At 47.2% G+C, this 26,394-nt stretch overlaps 2 protein-coding genes across 4 annotated transcripts in view; one reads left to right on the top strand and one right to left on the bottom strand.

The window, feature by feature from the left end:
* Positions 1 to 3,418: 3,418 nt before the first annotated feature.
* The window catches only part of Mas1 (MAS1 proto-oncogene, G protein-coupled receptor), a 45,429-nt gene continuing 22,453 nt past the window's right edge, over positions 3,419 to 26,394 (top strand). Inside the window, exon 1 of one of the 3 annotated variants that reach the window (XM_087627483.1) lies at positions 3,419 to 3,701. The gene's annotated coding sequence lies outside the window, so the exon portion shown is untranslated. Of the gene's footprint in view, positions 3,702 to 17,500; positions 17,815 to 26,394 lie in introns of those variants that run through there. The other 2 variants (XM_087627442.1, NM_012757.2) reach the window with 2 other exon arrangements.
* Mas1l (MAS1 proto-oncogene like, G protein-coupled receptor) lies at positions 6,542 to 17,368 on the bottom strand. Its single transcript, NM_001002281.2, is given in 2 exon segments — positions 6,542 to 10,905; positions 17,235 to 17,368. A coding segment is annotated over 1 exon segment (966 nt). The 5' UTR covers positions 10,877 to 10,905; positions 17,235 to 17,368; the 3' UTR covers positions 6,542 to 9,910.

Raw genomic sequence — 26,394 nt, forward strand, 5'->3', positions numbered from 1 at the left:
GATCATAGGTAGGCTCTAGTTTGGAGGTCACCCCACCCTACATCTTGGTTACATCAGGGCTGACATGGCGCCCCCCCAGGGTGAGCCTGGTTCTGAGCCTGTTTGCCCTGATACTCTCATTTCACTGTCCCTTGATAGAGGCCACCTCCTTGGTGACATGCCTACTGTTACCAGCAGGAGTTAGTCAGTGGGGACCTGTGGAGATGAAGGATGTCTGCAGGAGCTGGCTAATACAACCAACCCCCTTTCCCCTGACCCTTTTGTCTCAAGGCAATGTCCACACAGCCTCCCGACCCTGGTAACACCATCTTATCTTCCCTCCACTTCTCTAAGGAGCCTGGGTGAAATCTGTGGTCTTAGGTGGCTTCCCATCCCGTTGGATGGTTTTTGTGGGTTTTTTTTTTTTTGTTTTTTTTTTTGTTTTTGGTTTTTTTTTTTTTGTTTTTTTTTTTGAGAGCAGGGACTGTTGTATCCCTGCCTGTCCTAGAACTTACTATGTAGACCAGCAGGCTGACCTTGAACTCACAGAGATCCACCAGGATCAAAGGTCATTTGACTTTTTGTTTTCTCATCTCTAGGACCAAAGCATGTGTCACCTCCCCACAGGTGGCTTCTGTTTTCTTGACAGCCACCTGCCACATGGGCGACAGAACTCCATTAACCTTGGGTGCCAGCCCATTTCCACATGGCCTTGTATCTGGATGTGGGGTTTTCAAAGGGGATCCCACATAGTTTCGAGGCCTCTCTAGTCTGCTGCCCACAAGGGCCTGCGGCCCACTGGCCCCCGCTTCCCACCAGCCCAGCTGCTTGGACACTTCATCTCTGTTTGGATGGAAATGTACTATTCTATCAACATGATTTTGTTCCCCCCTCTTCAGAACTTCACTGAAACTCTTCAGAATGTAGGAGGTCTGCCATGAACAGGTCATGCTAAGTTTTTAGAACTGTGAAAAAAATAAACCAAATAAAGCCTCTCTCAAGAGCCCGCTTCTGGGAGTCCAGGCATTTTGGCACTCATCCCATTGCCTCCTCTCCAGCTTTCCAAAACCCTAAATAAATTAAGCCCAGAAGCCAAGAATTTGACTCTTTGGGCAAGCCTGTTCTCCCCCGAGATGATTGACAGGCAGCATAGCCAGAGGGGGAGGGGCAGAGACCCTCAGTCAAAAATCACAATGCCCATCCCCCACACCCCATTCTGGTTTTATACATTCATTTTCAGGCAGTATTGTGGGATGTCAGACTGCTCTGCCTGGCGACCTCTGACCAAGTGATCTGGTATTCCTTAGTGTCACAGTGCTTTCAAGTACCTGAGGCTACTCACTGACTTACTAAAGAGGAACGGTGAGGTGCCAGTTTAGGAAGTTCAAGGTTGCAGGAGGCCCAGTTGGTTTCCTCTCCTGAAGAAGTCATGTCATGGTGGGAGGGGAAGTGTAAGTGCACCTTGAAGACCACAGGCTCAGGCACCTCCCATCAGGCCTTACTTCCTGTACCTTCCTCACCTCCCAGAGGCACTACCCAGCAACCCCAATCTCAAATACAGTGTCCCCTTAGGGGATCTCCCACAAGCAAGCACTGTTTAGAGCTTCGAAATACAGGACATGACCCCTTCCTCCCTTTTAATTTTAGCAACCACTCTCCTGAGCCAGATGCTGTGAGGGATGTTTATGCCTACACTACCCGGTCCTGGATTGGTGGGAGCCCTTTCCAGGCATTTTGGCACCAACAGAACTTCAACATAGACTTTCTAAACCACGCTCGTCCAAGTCATGTGACTACACCTCAGCCAGGTTTTTGCTCAAATGCCATTCCTGCACAGCCTGACCACCATGTCCAACAAAGTTCTCCATCCCTTTTTGGCCTTTACCCAGCTTTGTTTTTTCACCCTATGGTGCCCCGAGTAGTGCGACACGTCCAGGGGGACTCTGTGACCATCTGTCCAGGAATGAAAGCTTTTGAGAGTCCAGAAGATGTCAGATCCACTAGAACCGGACTTGCCAGTGGCTTGGAAGCTGCCTGCTGTACCTGCTGGGAACTGACCTGGGGTGAACAGTGGGTGTTCTTAACCACTGAGCCATCTCTTCAGTACCCCAGGGAAGGCTTTAAGTGTTATAGCAGGGGAAGGTTACACAGGCTAGAAATGGGTCTCCTGTGATTTTCTTTTTATTATTATCATCAACTAGAACAAGTTTCTTAGACTTTTTTCTCCCGCTGAGCCCATTTTCACCCCAGATATTTTCAGATGATCTCAGGCATGTAAATCCATGAAGTATACAGATCAAGCATTTACGCCGTGGAGGGGTGCATTCCTCTACTCCCAGCACATAGGAAGGCAGATCTCTGAGTTAGACGCCAACCACAGCTATAGAGTGAGAATCTGTCTCACAAAACAAAACCCAACTCAAATCTTTACTAATCATATTTCCCCCTTGGCACACATACAATTTTAATATTAAAATGAAGACAAATTTGCAAACTAACGAGATAACTGCTTGTTTATATTTGTGCGGAGAACTGAATGTTGGCTGAATATTTGAGTGTTTTTCAGAACCAGCTGATATTTTGATTTTATAATTGTCAGCTTGTGGGGATGGTACTTTATATAAATTTATAGAACAAAGTGGCAGAGAGCTATGCTTGGGGCCATTTCAGAAACTGTTGGAATTCTGTCCCAACACTAAGCCAAAATTCCTGTTACATTTTTTTTTAGAGATAAAAATCTAAACAATTCAAATTTCAGAATTTTAGAATCAAACGCTCTAATACAATCCAAGGACACAGAACCGATGGACAAACGCATGCTGAGGAATTATGAGAATAATCACCCTTTATTTCCCGAAGGAAGCCATGGCACATGCAGGAAGTGTGTGTACGGATGAAGCATTGCAGCTCCTTCTAGTCCGTGTGCTGTTAGTCACTGTGCCATCTCTTTAGTCCCCCAGGGGACTAAATGTTATGGGGGGAGTCTGTGTTTTGGGCAGCCTTGGTAGGCACAGCGTGTGTTGGGGGATAGCAAGTCTGGTGCAAAGCTTGCATGATATGTTCTAACCATGGCTGTGGTGAAGTCATGTGACACTGAAAGGGCCGTGGGCAATAGGACTCCTGTGGAAGGCGAGTGGGTGCCCTGCTGCCATAGATACATGCCGTGGAATTGAAAGACAATCTGTGAAACACATCTGACAAAGTAAAAGAAGAAATTGGTTCAGTAAAATGGGTCATCGAATCTAGAGCCCATGCTGGGAGCATGTCCGTCTGGCACCTGGTCGTTGCTTGCCCAGACAGTGTGCTCAACCACCTCGTGTTGTACTCCCTGGGTTAGGCAAACAAAGGGTTCCTCAAAATATGGCAGAGAATCCCCAAAAGGTGAGGAAGTGAAAACTTAAGAACTGTGCACTACGGTGACCCTCTGCTGGCACTTGCTGTGGCAGACACGTTCAGTGATAGCCGTGAGTCCCTCAGGCCTGTCATTGTCCTCCCGCAGATGAGGAAGGACCTGAAGCTGAGAAAGTTGCTCTGAGGTACAGAGCTGAGCAGGGTCTGAACCCAGGACTGGCCACTCCAGGGGACGCGTGTGGAGTACGGTGGAGCCATGCACAGTGTGTGACCTGAAGAAGGGCCTTGTCAGATGAGGCTTCCAGGTCTGGCTCTGTGGTAGTGACTGGTGTCTGCAAGATGTGACTAGACTGCTCAGCAGGGAGCTACAGGTCAGTGTTTCCACTGTTAAGTCACCCCCTCCCACACACATTTGTAGTCTGTCTGGACTGGCCAAAGCAGTCATTGGCACCACCTGGCACCTTATTTGGTGGGAAGTCTATCACTGTCCCTGAACCAGCTGTTAAAGGTCTCTTCTTCTCCTCACAGATACTTAGTTCAGCCATCTTGTATTCTTAGGTCTGGTACAGGGAGGTGCTGGGCCCTGTGACTTTATCACTTCCATTCCTACCAATCCAAAGGGCTACCACTCCCTCCTGTAAGGCTACTGGATCCTGATTCACCTCCCCAACCTCTCCCAGACCCCCATTTTTAAAAATTCTGTTGCATTCCATTCAGTCAGATTAGCAGGTCAGGCGCTCTGGTACCGACTAAAGGGCAGTTAACAAGTTCTCCATCTCCTGACATCCCTCTGAGCTACTCCCTCCAGACTCTAACTGCAAACGTTGTTTCCAAGTGTGAAGGGTCTGATGTCTCTGTAGCTGAGCCCAATTACTCCCTTCAGCCCTCATTTGAATGCAGGTAGAAGCTGTCTCCCCAATGGCCACCTCCATTCTGAGCATCCCTGCCCAGTAAGGCCTTTGGCCAAGGTCTCAAGGGGCCTCAAATCTGCTACATAGCCAAGGATGACCTTGAGCTCCTTATTCTTTCTGTTTCCACCCTGTAAAAAGCGTGACTTATCTTACATGTATGGTGGGTGTTTTATTGGCACGCATGTCTGCACCGTGCTTGTGCATTGCCCGCAGAGGCCAGAAAGAGGGTTGTGAGCTGCCGCTGGAAATCCAAACCTGGTTCTCTGGAAGACTAGCAAGTGCTCCTAACCACTGAGCCATCCCTGCAGCCCCTGGTTCCACCTTCTGAGCCCTGGGACTACAGTCACCTGTTACGTGCTTCATTCATGCTAATCCAACAGTCTACCACATTCTCACTCACTTGAGATACTTTCTTCAAAGTTATTTTAGAGACAGAGACAGGAGCACCAGGAAGGAGTTAAAGACCATTTTCCACTACTTGCTGAGTCCAAGACCAGCCTGAGTTTCTTGTCTCAGGAAAGATAAGAACTATTTTTTTTCTTTTTTTTTTTTTTTCAGAGCTGGGGACCAAACCCAGGGCCTTGCAGTTGCTAGGCAAGTGCTCTACCACTGAGCTAAATCCCCAACCCGTTAAGAACTATTAATCCCAGCCCTGGGGTGGCCTGGTGAGTTTTGAAACTGACTAGGGCTAAATAGTGAAACCCCATCATCATTGTCATCATCATCATCATCATCATTAATAATAATAAGCTAAAAAAAAACAAAGTATTTAATCACTCAATTTTAATCCTCCCAGCAACACAGATTGCCATCTGTCTCTCCCTTGTTGTTGCTTAAGGCAATGTTCAGAGCCAGGCATGCTCCAGACTTACCTGGAGAGTGAGTGACCAGCACCTGAGGAGCAGGCCTCTGACACTGACACTTCCACAGTCAGGACCTCACCCTGCTCCTGGTACCTCCCCTGTGCCTCCACTCCAGTAATTTTTGGGCCTTAGCCTGGAAAAACAGCCCCCCCCCAAATTCCAGAACAGTCCGATTATTTTGGCTCTGGGCAAGGGCAAGGAAAACTCACGTGGGCCCACTCCTGCTAAGGCCTGCTTTCTTTTTTACTGCCCAGAGGCAGGGAAAAGCACCCAGGAGCTTGCTCTGCTTTTCCTCTCCAATTTTATCCTTTTATAGTGGCCAGGGAGTGTGTAAGAGCCCCTGTGTTTCCTCCTTAACTAAGGTCAGGCAAGGTCAGTCAGCTGCAGCAAAGAATAGGATAGCACTGTCTCATGCTGCCTTGTGGCATTTTGTTTGTTTGTTTGTTCGTTTGTTCTTATGGTTTTTCTAGACATGGTTTCCCTGTGTAGCACTGGCTGTCCTGGAACTCACTCTGTAGACCAAGCTGGCCTCGAACTCATAGAGATCTGCCTGCCTCTGCCTCCCGAGTGCTGGGGAGATTAAAGGTGTGTGCCACCATGTTGTTTAGGCTGTTCATTTTTACAGATTTATTTTTTATTATTTTAATTATGTGGTGTGTGTGTGTGTGTGTGTGTGTGTGTGTGTGTGCGCGTGCGCGCGCGCGCGCGCGCGCGCGGGCACGTGCACGTGGGCACGTGCACGTGCACATGAGGGTATGAGCATGTGAACTCACATGCCCATGAAGGTCAGAGGACACAGGCATTGGATTTTGTAGCTAGTGCTACAGACAGTTGTAAATTAGCTGACTCGGGTCCTCTAGAAGACGTGTGCCTCTTGAATGTCTGAAACGCTCTAGAGTTGAAGAGAGATGGAACTCAGGCCTTGGCTTCGGTCAGGGATTGATCAGCTTACAGCAGTGGGTCTCAGCCTGTGGGTTGGGAGGTAGAAGGACCCTTTTACATGGGTCTCCTAAGAAATATCGGCTTTTATAGTATGATTCATTAACAAGCATAATTGCAGTCAGGAAGTTTCAATGAACATAATTTTATGGTTGGAGGTCACCACAACATGAGGCTATATTAAAGGCTTGTAGCATTAGGAAGTTTGAGAACCACTGGCCTAGAGGCTGACGGGACCCAGAAAAATACAGGTTTACTATGCATCTTTCTTAGCACCTTGGACAAAGCCACAGACGGTGCATGGTCAAGAAGCATTTACAGGCTGGAGAGATGGTTCGGGGGTTAAGAACACTGGCTGTTCTTTCAGAGCTCCCAAGTTCAATTCCCAGTAACTGCACGGTGTCTTGTAATCCTAAGATCTGGTGCCCTCTTCTGGCAAGTAGGCATACACATGGGTAAAACACTATATGCATAATAAATAAATCTTCACAACTTTTTATAAGTGAATTTACAATTGTTTATAAGTGAATATATGCAATAACAGTATTCTAATAGTATTTATAACTGACTAAATGATAACAGTGTTATAATAGTATATGACATCATCTCCTTTTATATGGGACCATAGACATTTTTTGATTAAATTCTGCTATTTAATTTTTTAAGTATTTATATTATTTACTTATTTGTGCGGGGGTGGGGGTGTGCACACATGCCACAGCACATGTGTGGAGGTTAGAGGACAACTTGCAAAGGTCGGTTCTATGTTCCCACCATGTGGAATACAACTCAGGTCATCGAGCTCGGCCGCAAGCACCTTTACCTACTGAGCCATGTCGCCATAGTTACTAACACAGAGACACACATACATTTGGTGACAGACATTTGGTGTTTCTCTGATCCCCAGTGATACAGAATAGGACATTTTCATTGCCCTGAGTTGACGTGGAATGAGAGTTAGGAAAGGGCAGAGTCCATGAAGCCTCCAGATCCCACACAACGTCCCCCCTCTTTCAAAGAGCCTCCTTCAAATTCAGTTCTCAGGGAAGCTTCTGTCGGAAAAGTGGTTCTCTAAAGCAGAGCGAGGGACCCCTGGAGGTTGAAATAGGTAACTGCCTTCAACGTGGGCAGAGTGAAGGGGAAAGCACAACCCAGAGAGCGGCTCTCTGGCATTGCTTTGGGCTCGAGGGTCATAGTTTGTTTTTCTGGCTTTTTTACTTTAAGAACAAAAAGGAGAAAAATGCGAGGCTATCGGTGTCACTCTCGTGGTTTCACAGGATTAGAAGCTGATTATCTGCTGATCCTGGGATCAAGAGGGACACTGTGAAATGAGGGATTCTCAGCTACATCCCGTTGTCAAATTCAGGTGTAAGGTCACCGTGACAGTCCCTTACAACATTTCTCAGAGCAAGCCAAAATACACTCCATCGAAGAAGCGCAAGTTTTTGAAGCAAAGTGCCGGTCAAGGAAGGAATGATGTTTTCTGGCTTTTAGCTCTGAAGCCGCCCAGGGTTCGGACGTAAGGTTGTACTCCCAGGTTAATGACAAGACACTCTCCTAGCTCAGCAGCAGGGCCAAAGGAAAGATCTACTTCTCTTCCCAGCATGAAACTCAGCAAACCAGACTCATTTCAGGATGGAGTGAGTTGGAAGCCACAAACAGAGCCTCTGTGGTGTGTGAAGAGGCCCCTCTCACCAACAGTCACACTCGTCTGGGGTTATGGATCAGGACCAAGTGTTTGCCTAGCATATGAAGCCATGGGTTTGTTCCTCAGCACCACACACATACACATATACAGCTTTGCCATGTGTATGGGCTAAAACGACATTCATATATTTTATTTTATTATTTATTTTAAGACAGGCTCTCACTAGGTTGCTTAGAATGGCGTCAAACTCACAGAAAGCCTCCTGCTTCCACCCCAGAGCGTTTCTGTTATGGATATTAATGGGTACCTCCGTTCTGTTGTCTTATTGTTTTGGTAATGAGTTCAAACACTTCTGACTATTTTTGCTTATTTTCAGTGGGATTATAAACCACCCACCATTTAACCTTTTACCCATTTAACTCTTGATATCCCGCCATTTTATTCTTAGTTTAGTTGAGCATTCCATATGTTAAGGGGGGGGGTATTATCCTGCTGTCATATTTATGAGGAAACATTTTCCAATTCGTGATTTGTTATAGATGGAACTTCTCATCATAGTTGGAACAGGCACAAAGCCTCCGAATGCTAGAGCATTCAGTACGATCCCTGGTCCTGTTGGGTTTACATTTAAGGACTTATTTTTTTAAATCTAGTTGCATTCTGGGTTTATTCTCCCAGTAAGAAAATGGCCAGATGAGCAAAATTTATTAATAGTGCTGGGAAGAAACTGGGACCGACCTTAAAATAGCAAAGCCCATCTACAGTGCCTCAAGACTACCGAGGAATGTTTTCTTTGCAATAAAAAAGAGAAAACATGCCATTTCAGAAGAACCAGAAGCAGTATTTCCAATCAGCTGCTCAGCAAAGAGGGGGAGGGATGAAAGGATGGTACGGTAGGAGGTGGTGTATGTAGTAGTTGCGGACAGAGCTGAGAGAGAACGTGGGTCTGTTTTGTACACATTTTGCAACAAAAATGCATTGCGTGTTGTTCCTAGGCGTCCAAGCAGCTCATATTTAAGCAAAGGGAACAAGGACTGTGGAAGGCCGAAAGATTGGAAGCTGGGGGTGCTGGGACATGTCTGTAAAACCAGCTGTCAGGAGCCTGAGGCAGGAGCATTGAAAGTTGGAGGCCAGGCTGAGCTACATCAAGACCTTGTCTCAAAAAAACTGAGGATATAAGAAAACCAGAGGAGGGGCTGGAGAGATGGCTCAGCAGTTAAGAGCACCGACTGCTCTTCCAGAGGTCCTGAGTTCAAATCCCAGCAACCACATGGTGGCTCACAACCATCTGTAATGGAATCCGATGCCCTCTTCTGGTGTGTTTGAAGACAGCTACAGTGTACTTATATAGAATAAATGAATAAATCTTTAGAAAAAAAAAGAAAGAAAGAAAACCAGAGGAGAGAGATGTGGGTGGGTAGGAGGGGAGAGAAAGGAAGGCAGGAAGACAAAGTGGAAATTTCCATGCTTAAGCCAAGCTCTACTCAGCCTTGTTGAGGGTCCCTCTAATGCTCATTGGATGACATCTTTAAAGGACTTGTGGGACGTCCCATTCCTCTCTCATCTGGCCCCATGATGGAGTGTCAAGGTGTGGATAGTGAAGATGCTTTATAAGGTAGCATGGATGTCCCTTATTTGGAATAACATGTCTGCCTTTGAGGCATCCAAAGCACAAGATAGAGGAGGCCAAGGGAGAGGAGCTTGAGCAGTATCGATAGCACCCGTAGACAGTTTATAGTACCTCTCAAAGACTGCCTTGGGTATTATGGTCTCAAGGACAGATTTGAAGGGCAAACTCCTTCCGAAACCCAGTCTGGCTCAGCACCACCCATATCTTAGAGCCTTTCTAACCTCTTACCTTTATCTGCAGCAATGGATTAACAACAGTGGCTCATAAGATTGACAGGAAGATTGATGACATGTGACAGTGTTTAGGATACACAGAGCTTAGTGCTGGGAAGATAGGGTCAGGCCAGGGCCAGGTCTCTGGGCTAGAGTACTAGCCTAGCACTAGCCCAGCCAAGATCCAATCTTCATCATTAGAAAAAAAAATGCTCCGGTTAAGTTCTCCGTGGCCAAGCATGTTATGTGCACAGTGTGCCTCGGTGTCATCTATTTCCAGGAGGGACGAAGGACTTTAATCTTAGCGAGCCACCAGGTGGGAACTTAGAGAAGTGGTTTCATAACAGTGTTATATTTGGGGATGTCCTAGCAGAAGGTCATAAGGGCAGGGAGAATTGTACCTCATTCTCCCTCGAGGCCACCACTGGCTTTTCCTCAAAGACCTTCTGTAGTGCTTCTTTTAGGGACTTCCTACTCCTCTTCCTCCTCAGACTGCCTACCACAAAGTAGACAATTGGGTTGATGCTGCAGTTTATAGTGGAGAGCATGTTCAGGTAGGGGAGAGATTTCCATACAGAAGCATCAGTGGAATTGGAATAGTAGCCAATGATAAGCAACACCTTCATGGGCATGGCGAAGACAAGGAACAGGATGACGGTGGCCATGATGATCACATAGAGTTTGGCTGGTTGACGTGGCTTCAGGTTACAGCAGACTTGGATGAAGAGTATCAAGTTCGAGAAGACCATGAGAGGGACGAAGACCAGGAAAGTCAAGGTACAGGAAAATATGTACACGTATCGGCATTCTGGGAACTGGGGCTTCACTTCCAGAATGCAGAAGAAGTTTTCCAAACCAGACACAAGAACAGAGAGGGCCCACAACAGCGTACAGGCCACAGTGGACTGGTGTTTCGGGCGTCGGCAGTGGTACCAGATCGGGTAAAGCACCGAGAGGCAGCGCTCCACGCTGATGGCCGTGAGGAGGTGCAGGCCCGTGTTGTAGCCGAAAATCATGAAGAGGACAGCATAGCTCACTAAGGTGGAATCGTAAATGTGGAAAGTGTTCACTAGCTGAATGATGGATGAACAGAGGAGGACCATGAAGTCAGCAAAGGCGAGATGTAGGATGTAGATGGTGAATGGCTTCCTCTTGATGCAGAAAATCAAGAACCATATCAAAAGGCCGTTCCCAACCAGTCCCAGTGAACAGATGACCAGGGAGATGGAGATATACGTGTATTTAGTCACATGCTCTGAAGACCAGGTGGTTTCATTGGGGGTTTCGTTTCTGGTGGTTTGTGTGCATTCCTGAGGACACAAGGTTGTTGCCAATGGCTCCATCCCAGGGAGATCACTTTCTCTGTGGCCTCCTGTGGTCAGAAATGGAAGGTGGTGACAGGTGTCAGCTGTTCTGCACCTCAAAATGATTTTGTATTACTAGGGAGGCTCTCTCTCGCATGCTGAGGAATGAGGGAAGCCAGGGTCCCCTGCAGTATCTCCTCATCTTCATGCCCTGCCTCATTCTCCCTTTGTCAGCTCTCCACCCAGCAGAGGCTACTGAAATGTCCACATCCCCTCTACTAACACTAGGGTTGACTCCCTACCTCAGTCCCAGCCACTGGCACCTACAACAATTCTTTGTTCATGGCTGTATGGGAAAGCCCTCTGTGTTTCTTACATCTAAGAGTTCTTACCATGAGGTGACAGAATTAGGAGCAGTATTTTTAAATGACGCATGGCAATACATTGAAACAATTTATTATTTTATCTTTTTTTTTTTCGGAGCTGAGGACCGAACCCAGGACCTTGCGCTTGCTAGGCAAGAGCTCTACCACTGAGCTAAATCCCCAAACCCCATTGAAACGATTTAAACGGTGACTTGGAACACAGTTCAGAAAACCGTGCAGTGTGAGGGTCTGAGTTTGGATTCCCAGCTTTCCCAAAGGAGATCTGGGCATGGTAGTATGTATCTATAACGCCAGCATGAGGGACTGGAGAAAGACCCCAGGGATTCAGTGGCCAGCCAGTCTAGCTGGAACATCAAACTCCAGGCGCACTGAGAAACCCCCATCTTAAAGGATAAGGTGGGCAGGCTGGAGAGATAGCCCAGAGGTTAAGAGCACTTGACTGTTCTTCCTAGAAGTCCTGAGTTCAGTTCCCAGCAACCACGTGGTGGCTCACAACCATCTGTAATGGGATCTGATGTCCTCTTCTGGTGTGTCTAAGACAGATACAGTGTACTCATATACATAAAATAAGTGATTTTTTAAAAAAAGTCAGTTATGTCATGTGAATATATCTTTGCTTTAATCCCAGCTGTGGACATGGGGCCACTTCAGATTGTCCATAGAGGCTGACTATGACTTGTCTCGTGCTCTGGCAGTGTGTATGATTTTTGCCAGCTGAAGATGGGTTACATCTGGAATTCTGGGGACTCTTCGGAGGGGGTATAAATGCCAGAGCCCTGAGGAGGGAGGAGGCTGCTCTGCTGCTCCCCCTCCTCCCGCTGGTTGCTGTTGTTGTGGTTTGTCACATGGTCGTGAGCAAAGTTGATGAGAAGAAGAGATTGGATATCCTGACAATGGAGACCAAACTTACCTCTAGGAACTCAGCGCCCCTGATCAGCAAGAACTAATGCAAGTCTAATGAGACCGACACCTTCTCTCCCTTCAACCTTCTTTCTTGCCTACCTAGTGTTGTGGGGTTAGATGGGATGGAGGTGGAGAACATGGTAGGCAAAAGTACCCATTAAAGCAGCAAAAATGAACAGTTACAGTAGTAGCCCACTGAGGGATGGGAAAAGTCCTCAATGGGGCTTTCCCTTCCTCCTTCCTTTCCCCATGTTGGACTGGCTCCACTCTTGGTCCTGTCAATTCTTGGATCCATGCACCAGCTCTTGGGTTTCTCTCATGAGCCACCAGCCTCAGTGGGTAGTGAGACTGTTGCTCCATCATACCCTGCAGAGGGATGGCTCACCAATGCTCCTCTTCTTTCTAAAGCAAGCAGAGGACCCTCTCAAGCTTTTCCCTGTGACCTCACCCGGGTTTAATAGAGGAGAGAGAATGCAGGAGAGGCAGTTCTGTCAAGTCCCTGCTCTCCATCCACAGCCAGATCTTCCCTTCCCACTGATGAACCTAGCCTGCCTTAGGAAGGGAGTGTCTCCACAGCTTCTGTGGTTTTGATAAAATGCATGACTTTTATGGATGAGTAAAGTAAATTAATCTCACAGACTTTGGAGAGTTCAGAAGGAAGAAAACAAACCCCGTGGGTGTTCCTGTCTGACTGCTCAAAGATGGCTGCTCCCTCTGTTGTTTGTCTTGAGACAAGGTTTTGTTATGTAGCACAGGCTAGCCTCAAGCTCAGAATCCTCCCGCCTTCACCTCTTGAGTGCTGCCGCTACAGTAGGCATGTGCCACCACTCCCAGGTGTTTCTTATTTCTGATGGACACACATAGCGGTACACGTTTGTTGAATGCACGGTGTTGGTTGAGTGAACGTGTGCAGTGACTCCGCTATCTATCTGAAATAGTCACCTGGTCATTATCAATCAAAGATCACTTCCATCACAACACGGAGAGATTTCCTGGGGGCCACAGTCTGTGTGGTTCAATACCCATCGTCAAAAGTTACACTTATCTGATTGTGTGTGTGGAGTGCACACATACTACAGTTTGCACATGGAGGGCAGAAGATGACACGTGGGACTCTTCTCTCCTTCCACCATGTGGATTTTAGGGATGGAACTCAGGTTTGATTGGCTAGTGACTTTAAGTATCGATACCTAGCCTTTATACATTTAATGTGTTATTGATATTTTACTGCTATTAAAAATTCTTCGAAGGTGGGTATTGATGGACACCTCAGCTGTTTTATCGTTTGTTTATGCTATTGCAAACACATGGGGTGTTCGCGATTCTCCGTGTATATAGGCCATTTAAAAGTATTTATCATTCTTGCGTCTCTAATTTCTTTCTTGGGGTGATTTATTTCAAGAACAATGACTGGTGAGGGACTTTAAGGCTTTGGAGCAGAGAAGCATAATAGATATGGACACAGACCTTGGGCTCAGTGATCTGGGTTGAAATTCCTGCTTCAGGCCAGCATTATTTGTCCTTGGGCAGGTTTCATTCTGTAAATCTGCTTCTCTGTCTGCGAAGCAGAGGTTATAATAGCAGCAGTTTCCACAGTTATTGAGAAAAAGAGTTGATTTGCTCTTCTTCTTCTTCATCCCTATGGGGTCTCTCTCTCTCTCTCTCTCTCTCTCTCTCTCTCTCTCTCTCTCTCTCTCTCTTTCTCTACCCCCCTCTCTCTGTATGGTGGACCTGTGTGCATGCATGTATGTACATGTGTGTGGAGGCCAGAGGTTGACATCTGGTGTCTTCCCCCTAGCTCTCTGTTTTGTCTATTGAGGGAGAGCATGCTGGTTGTAAGTTTTTCTCAACTTGAACTAAACTAGAGTCATCTGGGAAGAAGGAAATGCCCCCATCAGATTGCCTGTAGGCAAGTAAGTCCCTAGGACATTTTGATTGACAACTGGTGTGGGTGGGAGGGCCCATCCCACTGTGGGTGGTGCCACTTCTGAGCAGGAAATATAAGGAAGGTAATTGAACCAGAGCCCGAGAGCGAGCCAGCAAGCAGTTCTCCTCCATGGTTTCTGCCTTGCATTCCAGGTTCCTGCTCCGAGTTCCTGCCCAGACTTGCCTTCATGATAGACTATACGCTGTAAGAGGAAATAAACCCCTTCCTTTCTGGGTTGCTCTTGGTTGTGGTGGTTATCACCACAATAGAAAGCAAACTACGGGGGGAGGGGGGGTGCTGGAGAGATGGCTCGGTGGTTAAGAGCACTGACAGCTCTTCCAGAGGTCCTGAGTTCAATTCCCAGCAACCATGTGATGGTTTACAACAATCTGTCTTGGGATCTGATGCCCTCTTCTAGTGTGTCTGAAGACAGTTACAGTGTACACATATATAACAAATAAATAAATAAATAAATAAATAAATAAATAAATAAATAAATAAATAATTCTTTTTTTAAAAAGTAAAGAAAGCAAGGATGCAGGGCGTCTCACTGAACCTGGACTTCAACAATTTAGCTGCTTGCACAAGGGGTCCCCTGCTTCCCAAGTAGACATCATACACTCCCAGATTTCAAATGGCTTCTGGGATCCCAAACTCCGGTCCTTACATTTTTTTCAGGCAAGCACTTTACACACAGGTCCATCTCCAGAGCTCTAGATTTCATTACTCTAAGTGCTGTCAGAGTACAGAAACATGTCAGTCCCCAGTCTGGCAATCCTCAAAAGTGTGGTTCTCAGGGCTGAGGATGCCGTTCCGTTGGTGGAGTGCTTGCTTATCTCTCTCACAAAGCCCTGGGTTCCACCCCCTGCACCACATAAACTGGGAATGGTGTCTTATACCTATAATTCAGTATTCAGGAGGTACGGGCAGGCATCTCAGAAGTCAATGTCATACTCGACTCGGTAGCTTGAAGGTTAGAGGCTGGTCTAGGCTAAAAGAGACCCAGCAGCTGGGCATAGTACCCACACAAGACCAAGCCAGTCCATTCTAGCATGGAGTGGGGAGGGGCTCACTAGCCACCACCCCTTGCTGAATGACAACTAATGACTGCTGGATGAGGGGGAGCCAGCATCCTTTGAGGTTATGGTCCCTGGTAGGTCAGCTGTAATCCAGTGATGGCATCATACTCCTATGGACAGTTCAAACTGGACTCTGCACACAAAGTGGTTGGGGGGACTGAGAGGGGTTAGGTGAGGAGTAAGGATAATTGTGATAAAAATTACATTGTACGCATATGAAATTCTCAAAGAACAACAAACAATATTTTTTAAAAGGTTGTTTTTGGAAGCAGCAGAAGAGAGAATATTGATCATTCTCAAATAAAACTATCTAATAGGGGGAAATGATATTCAGAAGTTTTAACTGGCAGGCTTAGCACTTAGCAAGGTGGTATTTTGTTTCTTCTTGGGTCGAATGTCCTGGATGCTTTGCTCATACTTTCTCCTCTTGGGGATTAGGGTCCTTGCTGGCCTGTGAACATGCATTGATCTTTTTTTATGGCATTTATTGGTCTTCTCCAGGCATAGCCCAGACCTCTTGGGCAGTCCACTTTGGCTTTTCAAGGACTGATCCAAGCAGAGGCAAGTACAGTTCCGTGCTACTCCAATCCCACTCTCTTCCCTCTCCTTCTCTTCCCTAAGTCCACTGTCACAACCTTCTGTCCAAGGGCAAAGGGTAAGAGCAGAATTGAGGGTGGGGGTGGGGCAGAAAGATCCTACAGGGACCAGGAGCCACCAGGGAGCCATTGAGGACAGCCTGCCTGGGGGCTGAGTGTTAAGTGCGGACAGTGTGATAAATCAGCGCTTACTCATGGCTGTTCTTCCAAAGAAGTCTGAACAAATAAGGGAATGGGGCTGTCTGTATCAATGTTGTCCACACTAACCTTTCTGCCGGGATTCAAGTGTATTAGTAAACAAACAGGAACTTACTTAAATTGTATGTCTTAATATTCTGGACATAGCAACAAAGCATAATTTAAGAGAAAAAGTATAGCTGGGTGGTGGGGGGCGAATGCCTTTAGTCCCAGCGCTCGGAAGCTCGGAAGGCAGAGGCAGGTGGATCTCTGTTAGTTCAAGGCTAGCCCAGTTTACAAAGCGAGTGCCAAGGCTACACACAAAAATCCTGTTGAGAGAGAGAGAGAGAAAGAGAGAGAGAGAGAGAGAGAGAGAGAAGAGAGAGAGAGAGAGAGAGAGAGAGAGAGAGAGAGAGAGAGAGAGAAAGAGAGAGAGAGAGAGGAGCAGAACTAATAAGTAAAATTATACTAATCGTTCAGATTGGCTGATCCCACATGGCTGTTAAGGAACCCAGAGAGGTAGGAGGCCATCTCACGTAACAGGTTGAGGACTCTGCCTCAGTCCCCCAGCGTGCTACTGTCATACTGTTTCCTGTAGGTGGGTGTCTTTCAACCTCCTGTCTGAATGTAGATGTCTCAGTCAACACCTGTCTGTAACTATTCATGGAGGTTTTCACTGTAGAGTGGGCAGGAGGGCATAGTGAAGAAGGGGAAACCAAGCTTGTCTTTGAAGTGGGGTACAGTCTGCAAAATCTGCACGGGACAGTGCCAGTGCCACATGTTCTGGTGGCAGCTGGGCAGCTGCCTTCACAGTTCCCCCACCCTCTTTTGGATTTATCCCCTGGTGTCTAGAACATGTTATTTATGGTCTTCACTAATGAGCTCTCTCAGCCTCTCAGATTCAGTCAATCAAGGAAGCTGGGCAGGAGTTAAATGCGCTCACAACTGTGGGACAGTTTTCTACTAGAAAACTACAAAATAGAACAGAGCCACGTTTTATTTCTGGTGCTGTTTCAGCGCTCCAAACCAAGTGTCTCTCGGTGGGTGTGCAGAACCAGCACCATGCACACATACATGGGGCACGATTATTAGGCGTGCTTTTAATTTTTTATGGTGCTCTTAATGGGGGTGTGTGGGCTCTGCGATTGCAGTCAGACCACACACTGTTTCAGAGGATATAAGCCCTCTAAGGTAGCTCTTAAGATTCTCTTAGAGTGGATTTTCTTTCCACCCAGTGTGGCTCTCTTTGTGGAGGGCTGGGGAGAAGGAAGGCTCCAGTACACTGAAGTCACAGAGATCTTTCTGGAACGGGCAAGTGGGAGCACTCACGGTCTGCTGGTGAGGAGCCACTGTGGTGATCTCTGGTTCTTCCCTTAGGGCTTGCTATTTCTGCTGGTTTTCATACCCTGTTCATCAGACAAGAAGGTTCTGGAAGGCTGAAAGAGCGCCCACACCAGTCTGGCACCAGTCTGTTCTCAGGGTCTTGTTTTGGCTTCAGATCTGGCCAGTGAAATTTAGATTCCTAGTGGCAAGCCCTGAGGGCAGAGGGCGGGGCCAGCTTTCCTTGGAGACCTGTCAGTCAAACTAATAATCACGAGACACTTTTGGTACTTTGCATCGAGTCCCAGCTAATGGGAAAATATCCTAATCTACCCTAGTAGGAGCCTGACACTGCATTCTTCTCTGGTTGTTAGTGAATGGGTTTGTGCATCAGCACTCTGGTTGTGGATCCCTCTGTGTCCCCGTCTGTCTTCACTCCTGCCTCCTGCATCTCTACTCTCCACACAGCCCCTAGAGTAGCCCTTGGGATCCTCTCGGAGTGGACTCTCTTTCCAGCCAGTGCAGCCGTTTTTTGCACAGGGCTGGGGAGGAGGAAGGCTGCCTGCATACTGGGAAGACCAGCCCACAGGTACCAACTCTCGGCCCTCCGGGTGGGACAGCCCTCCGGCGGGGACAAACACTTTGGGGTTTATTGGCTGATTCTCGCTCAGATAATTACCCTCCCCACCTCTTTGCTACAGGTGATGGCTGGAAGATGGGATTATCAGGACAACTGCCGGGAGGCTGACCCTAGAACGAAAAATGGTCCCAAGGGATGTTCGCTAGGGAATAGAGCATCAAGCTACTAGCCCTGTCCCAGCCCGTGTGTCCTTTCTTGGGGCTGTAGTGTTGTCCCGTTTTCATGAGATACCAAGAAGGTAGACGAAAAAAGGCATTGAGGAAAGATAACCTCCAGCAGGCTGTGTGTAAACACGCATGCGTCAGGGTATCCACGTGGAGGTCAAAGGACAAGGTTTGCGAGTTGTTCTCTTCCACCATGTGGGTCTCAGGGATCACACCCGGGTTGTCGTGCTTGGTGGCAAGTGCCGTTACTCACTGAGTCATCTTGTCTGCCCTACTTGAGGATTTTTTAAAAATGTCAATGGTATTTGTGGAAGGCTCCCCCTCCACATGAGTCACAGGCTTTGTAATCTCTCTCTCTCTCTCTCTCTCTCTCTCTCTCTCTCTCTCTCTCTCTCTCTCTCTCTCTCATTTTTGAGACAGAGTTTCTTTGTGTAGACCAGGCTGTCCTTGAACTCATAGAGATCCTTCTGACTCTGCCTTCTGAGTGCTGGGATTAAGCCTCCACTACTGTTAGCATTCCTTCTAGGCTCCGCCCAACAGTTACCTGGCAACAGCCAGGTAGACCTCCTTTCTCTCTCTGCCCCCCCTCACTGATTCTCTTCTCTCCTTGACCCCTTTCTCCCGCTATCCCCTTCTCCCTCCCGCATCTCTCTCTACCACATGTTCCTGGTCGGTATCTCTTCTCTCTCTTCTCTCTCCTCTCTCCCCTCTGTCTTCTCTTTCCCCTCTCACCTCTCCTCTCTTTCCCTTTCGCTCTCGCTCTCGCTCTTTCCCCTCCCTTCTCATCTCCCCTTCCCATACCCCCTAAATAAACTCTATACTATACCTATGTAGTATAGGTATAGTATAGATATACTATATCTATATATAATATAGATATACTATATGGTTGATACCTCAGGGGGAAGGGATGTCTCAGCATGGGCTCACTGAGGCACCCCTCCCACCTCACCATACTGCACTCTCTAAGAGACATCCTGGCTCTTTTTATAAAACACAACTGCTACCACCACCTGGCTGTAATCCCTCTTCCTTGAGTGTGTGCATGTGTGTGTGTGTGTGCGCGCGTGTGTGTGCATGCGTGTGCGTGTGTGTGTGTGTGTGTGTGTGTACTGGAAACTGACTCAATTCTAATCAGTAAGATGTGGCCGAGCTGATGGGACACCGTTTCAGTGCTAATTTGTTGGTTTACTCAGACAAGGTCTCCTATAGACTAGTTCACCTTGAATTCCTAATCCTCCTGCCTCCACCTCTTGGGCATTAAGGCTACATACATGTGTCACCACACCCAGATTCTACTTTTTAAAAGTTGTTTTCTTGAAATTGTGATCCTCCTGCCTCAGCCTCCCCAGCACTGAAAAGAACTTGCCACTATGCCCAGCTCCCAGGATTAGTTTCTGTCAGCTATGCAAGACACTCCGACATGGAAATGACTGTCATAAAAGAAGCCACTTATTTTCACAGCCCCCAGAAGCAGGTAGGGCAGGGATCCAGTCACAGACCCCATAGAAAGTACTGGTGTTGGTCAGCAGACAGGAAGAAAGTGGGCTGTGGTAAGCTTTCACTGAAGCTCCCCAGGCCACTCCCAGGGCCCTTTTCCCTCTGAGCCTCTCTCCTAAGGTTTCAAGCACTTCCTAGCAGCTCCACCAGCTGGAGAAGGAGCTTTCAGTGTGTGAGCCTCAAGACACATGCCATAGCCAAGAGGTAACGACCTAAAAATCTCATGTTCCGGCCATACCCTAGCCCTTATCCTCCCGTTCTTCTGTTATTATTACTCTTGATACTATTTCACAGGTGTGACAGCCCTTCCTAGACTTCCATTCCTTAGTACAACGGACTCCATGGTGGCAGTGCCATTTGGGCTGTAAAGCTCAGCACGTAGACAGCGCCACCATTCAAAACCAACAAAGTCTGGAGTTCTGGAAGGTCTCTAAATGTACTAACCTTAACTTTTGGGTCTGTAGTTCTGTTTCTGGATAACTGTTCTTGTTAACTGAAGTTTGCCAACCTAGAATATTTCTTTATAAAATTTTTATTTACATATGTATGAATATTCTGTGTGTATATATGGTGCATGCCAGAAGAGAGCATCAGATCCCATTACAGATGGTTGTGAGCCACCATGTGGTGCTGGGAATTGAACTCAGGACCTCTGGAAGAGCATCCAGTGCTCTTAGCCACTGAGCCATTTCTACAGTCCCATGGGTTTGTTCTTAAAAGTTCACCCCGAGAAAGGCACAATACTACACCAGGGTCCCCAATACTGAGTGTAGTTGCCAGCTGGCCAATAAAGACTTTCTAGGGACTGGAGAGATGGCTCAGCAGTTAAGAACACTGACTGCTCTTCCAGAGGACCCTGGTTCAATTCCCAGCACCCACATGGCAGCTCAAAACTGTCTATAACTCCAAGATCTGATAGTCTCACACAGACACACGTGCAGGCAAAAACATATCAATGTGCATAAAAAATAAATACATTATTTTCTTAAAGACTTTCTATTGGCTTAAATGAGCAGTCTTCTCTGGTGAGTACCCTGTAACAACAGGGTCTTATTCTGTAGCTCAAGTTGGCCTGGAGCTCACTGTATGGTCCAAAAATGTCCTTGAACTCACAGAAAATTTTCTGTCTCAGTCCAGAGTGTTAGGATTATAGGTAGTGGGTAAGTTCCACTACCTGTATTACTGTTTTGTGTTTTTGAGATGGGGTCTCATGTAGTCCTGGGTGGCCTTGAACACACTGTGTAGATGAGGATGGCCTTGAACTTCTGATCTCCCTGCCTCTTCCTCCCGAGTGCTGGGATTGCAGGTGTGCGTGGTCGCACTTGGTTTGATGCTGTGGTAGAGATGGAACCCAGGATCTCACGACTGCTAACCAAGCACTACATCAGCTGAGCCAATCTCTAGTCCCAGTGCTACTCCTTAAGGAACAGCTCTGTACGTCACCCCGCCCCACTTACCCCTAGTTTAACAGTAGCAAGTGTATTCCTCTGCTCTCGCCCCAGAGTGTGAAATGTTACTGATGCCTTCTAGTTTGGGTGGATAAACATTTCACTTTTCTATGCCATCCTCTCCATTTCCTGTCTAGCCCCCCGCCCCACCCTCATCCATTCTCTCTCTCTCTCTCTCTCTCTCTCTCTCTCTCTCTCTCTCTCTCTCTCTCTCTCTGCTACTTCCCCAGTGTGAGGATTATAGACTGTTAACTTGCGTGCTTAGGATCCAAACTCAGGTCCTCCTTCATGCTTGGCGAGTCGTGTCCCCAGTCCCCAAATTGTTTCCTAACATAAATTTATCTGACCATGGATTGTCACACAACCTGCCAAGCGACATTTATTAAAAAAACAAAACAAAAACAAACAAACAAAAGAAAACAAAACAAACCCCTACCACTTGATGGCACCAGCAAATAAGGAACCCACAGGGGCTTCTCACTGCCTCTGGCAGAGTCCTGTGCATTTTCCCAAGGGCCAGGCAGGGATTCTATTTTTTGAGGTGGTTTTGAAGTAGCTCTGTTCTCAGAGGCTCTTGTTGCCCGAGGCTGGGGCTGTGTTATCTGAGAAGCATGGTCGGACAGACCTCACCGCCCAGTCTGCGTTTAATGCAGAATCTCAAAGTTGACTGTGCTGCTAGTGGAAGAAGTGTTCTGGGAACTTCCAAGGCTGGTCTGTCAAAATATCAGTGGTCTCTCACGGCGGACTAAGCACAGGGTGTTTATTTTAAGACGGGCCTGGAGGTTTGGGGCTGATGGGAGAGGAGTCCTGGAGAAGGAAAACTAACTAGTTAGTTCTCATGGCTGATGTGTGTGTGTGTGTGTGTGTGTGTGTGTGTGTGTGTGTCTGTGTGTCTGTGTGTCTGTGTGTGTCTGTGTGTGTGGTCCCCCACTAACCCATTTGTTTGTTCTGTGCAGACACTATCCTGATGCCATATAATTGCATATAATCATAATTATTATTCAGTTCTGACATGGTCCCCCTGGAGTTGGTGTACTCTAACCTGAAGAGTCTGTCCCTCAAGCCTGCAGTCACCAGAGTGAGTCTTCTGGACGACCCAGAAGCCAGGGCTCCTCTCCCAGTTTGTTAGTGTGGTCAGAAGACTTACAGACACATTAGCTCACATGTGCCTGTTGATCACACCGTGAAACCTCAGAGCAGCCAATGCGGATGTGAGGAAAGTGTCTCCAACTCCAGATCTTGGAGTTATAGACAGAAGCTTTTAGAAGCGTTATGTGAACTTCGGCCAGCTTTCCAAGCCGCATCTCTTTAGACTGTTACACAGATGCACCTGCTTAAATCCTCTACCTCCAGCCACCCTCCCTCCTCAGTGAAGCTCCCAACCTTCTAATGCAGCTCCTCAGCTATCCAGCCTCCCTCCTTGAGGGTTTTCCACACACTCCTCAGGAGCACAGACTCAGGTGAGGGGGCTTGAAAGTTATCAGACAGTGTCTCTTTTCACCCGTCAGGATGGCTGTTACACACACACACACACACACACACACACACACACACACACATATGCACACACACACATGCACACACTGTGATACACATATTCATACACACATACACACACACTCTTACACATACACACACACACAGGCACACATAAGCACACATGCACCCACACATGCACATACACAGACACACACACACACAGACACACACACTATATATATATATACATACACACATGTGTATATGTGTGTATGTATACATATATGTGTGTGCATGAATGTGTGTGTGTATGTGTGTGCATGAATGTGTGTGTATGAATGTGTTTGTGTGTGTGTGTGTGTGTGTGTGCGTGCGTGCGTGTGAAACAGACATTCTGACAGGTGGAAAGAGACACTGATAACTTTCAAGCCCCCTCAGCCTTACGTGTGTGTGTGTGTGTGTGTGTGTGTGTGTGTGTGTGTGTGTGTTGAGGACATAAGGCATCTAGATTTTGGGAGTGGAACAAAATGGAGAAACTACTGAGGGCCTATCCGGAGGAGGTTCCAGGTAGGGAACCCTCCCCCCGAAAACCCCAGTATGAGTAGTTTAGGATAATTATTGCTCACCATTACAGACTGAGCTAGAGAAATTATCAAAAGCTGAGGTGGTTCTCTCCTTTTGGTCACTTTGTGTCTGAGTTCCTTTCTGTGTCTGGAGTGGCGGGGGATTGGGGGGAAGGGTGTTCCCCACTGTGTGGGTTCCTTCCTGATCCTCTACCCACATGCTAGCCATGGGCGTGTGCCCTTGGCACAGCTGTCCAGGCATTCTTCATTTTGCCTCAAGTACTCTGCTCATAAGGTGAAGGGAGACAGAAAGCACCTTTAGCACGGGGCTGTCAATAGCAAGACCGAGGCCTGCCCACGATGCAGGGGACCAGGGGCGGCAGGGCTGGTGACTCACTTTGCTTCACGGAGGCAGCAGCCACGTCTTCGTGGAGCTAAATCTGCTCCATGCTTTCAGCTCACACAGTTGTTGGCGACCTAACTTTAACAGCCTGGGTTATTTTTTGCCTCCTGGAGATTGGTGCGCCAGTGAACGTTCCTTTAATAAGTGCTTCTCCAGAAGCTGGTGGTCATCTGAGTTGCCTGCGGATCCCTGGGTGCTTGTAAAGTTCAGGATCACAATTACACGCAGAGTGCCTTCTGGGTTTCTCTCGGGGTGTCTAGCAGGGTATTGATTGCATAGGCTCCTGAGAATCATGAGAGAAGAGAGAGATTCAGGGCTTGATCGGCAAGCACGTCTCCTCCAATTCTATAATGTGTAATGTATTCTGAGAAAAGATGACCTCTTAACTAGCATGATCTTCTTGTTCTGACAAAAGCAACTTGCAGAAGAAACGGTTATTCTTGGCTTATAGTTCAGGGGATGCAGTGCATCATGGTGGGAGGGCATGTGTTGCAGGACAGTGAGGTGGCTGGGCATGAAGTACTGGCTGTCAGAAATCAGAGAAAGGTGAACGCCGGGGCTTAGCTCTCATTTCTGTTTCGATGTAGCCCAGACCCCAGCATATGGAATAGGGACTACCTACATTTAGGGTGGGTATCCCTCAAGTAACCAAAAAAAAAAAAAAAAATCCCAGCATGCTCAGAGGCATTGTCTCTTTAGTGACTCTATATCCATCAATAATATCAACCATGACAGCAATCAATTAAATATTCTCAAACAGCAAAGAGAGAGGATTCTTGTTTTCAGCATGAAGATAAGTCCAAAATGATGGACAGACTAGTTACACATTGTACATGTTGTTAAAACGTCACTGTACCCTATATGTGTGTGATGTTTATATATGCTTGGTCCAGGGAGTGGCACTATTAGGAGACGTGGCCTTCTTGGAGTAGGTGTGTCACTGTGGGCTTTAAGGCCCTCATCCTAGCTGCCCTAAAGCCAGTCTTCTCCTAGCAGCCTTCAGATGAAGATGTAGAACTCTCAGCTCCTCCTGCACCATGCCTGCCTGGATGCCACCATGTTCCCGCCTTGACGATAAGGGACTGAATCTCTGAACCTGTAAACCAGCCCCAGTTAAATGTTGTCTTTTGCCTTGGATATAGTTTTCACAGCAATGCAAACCCTAACTAAGACAGAAGTTGGTACCAGGAGTGGTATCCTGTTATATGTCACCTAAAAGTAAAGACATATTTTAAAAAGATATCCTCTAACAATTCAGGGTCTAGTCCCAGAGGAATCAACCAATAGAAAGTGTTTGTTTGGTTTTTTTTTTTTTCCATGCAATTGAAAAGAGGAGAGATTCGGACCCAGGCTACAACATACCTGGAACTGGAAGACATTGTGGTAAGTGGAATAAGCCGGTTTCAAAAGGAAAAGCATTGCCTATAAGTTATGGTAACAGAATGAACAATAGAAAGGAGGGACTTATCAACTTGGGCTTGGTGTCAGGGTTTCAGTCAGCCTGTAGTCTTTTGCTTTGTTGCTTTGGGGCCATGATAAGGCAGAAATGCATGATGGGACCTTATGACAGATAAGAAGCAGAGAGAGAGAGAGAGAGGGAGAGAGAGAGAGAGAGAGAGGAAGAAGAATAAGAAGGAGGAGGAGAAGGAGGAGGAGGAAGAAGAGGAGGAGCAGGAAGAGGAGGAGGAGGAGGAGGAGGGATACACTGCTAGTACCCTACCTCATTCAGCCAAGCCCACCTTCTCACGCTTCCATCCTTTCCAGTGACGCCCTCAAACTGTGACTCCATCCATGGAGGAGTAATCTGTTGATGAAGTCAGAACCTGCATGATCCCAAAGCTGGCAACCAAGCCCCAGTCCCCGAGCCTGTGTGGGAGAGTGTACTTCCTTAGCAAGAGAAAAAAGGGTGATGTCTGGGAGGAGGGACTGGAGCACGGAGAACATAGTGTCACAATGAACAGAGCTTGCGTTTGGAAGATGAGAAGGTATGGGAGATAGATGCCAGCGATGGCTGCACAGTCACGTGACTGTGCTTAGTGGACCTGAGGAATGGTCATTGAGGTGTTGAAGTTTTCAGTTTTCTGAGCTGCGTGAGAAGACAGATCTCAATGCCCAAAGCGCGCGGCATGAAAGTTACAATTCAGCTCTGTAACCTGGGTACTGTAGTTTGAATTTCTGTGTGTTCCCCAACCCCTAAAATGACATTAAAGTCTGCGGGCTCATTTGGAAATCAGATCATGGCAGTCGGCCATACTGGAATAGAGTGAACTCACATTGATTTAATCTAGGCTGATTGGCATCCTGATACCAATATGGAATTGTAAGGGCAAGGCCATGGGACAACAGAGGCAGAGGAATGCTGTAGCTTTAAGCAAAGGATGCCATGGCTTGATACCCATCAACCTTTCTCTGAAAACAGAGTCAAGGAGGGCTTGTACCCAACCTCAGATGGAGCCTGGCCATGCTGGCATCTGGATTTGCACTCTTGGCTTCTGACATCTTTGTGAGAGGTTCGTTCTGCTGTTTTAGACTATCCAGCTTGTGGGTTATGGGAGCCCCAGCCAACGGGCACAGCAGTTTTTCAGAATGCCTGCTCACGGGAACACCCCCCCCCCTCAGTGCGTGGCATTCTGTTTGCTCCGTACTCCACCCATTAGGCCGACTTTATCAAGCCCTCCTTGCTACAGTTCAAAGAATAAAAACCATAAACGGACTTATTGGAGACTTAAATGGAACTCTTTTTTTTTTTTTCGGAGCTGGGGATCGAACCCAGGGCCTTGTGCCTGCTAGGTAAGCGCTCTACCGCTGAGCTAAATCCCCAACCCTTAAATGGAACTCTTAATTCAAGATCTGTGCGTTACTGGCAGGCCCTATTCAGCTGCTGGGGCAACAGCTGAAACACTTGAGCATTTGCTGGGGGAACCCTATGATGTAGGGGTGTCATCGTCTCTATCTCACAGATGAAGGTGAGG

The sequence above is a fragment of the Rattus norvegicus genome, chromosome 1 (genome assembly GCF_021556685.1).
Source record: "Rattus norvegicus strain SHRSP/BbbUtx chromosome 1, alternate assembly SHRSP_T2T, whole genome shotgun sequence".
NCBI classification, from domain to species: domain Eukaryota; kingdom Metazoa; phylum Chordata; class Mammalia; order Rodentia; family Muridae; genus Rattus; species Rattus norvegicus.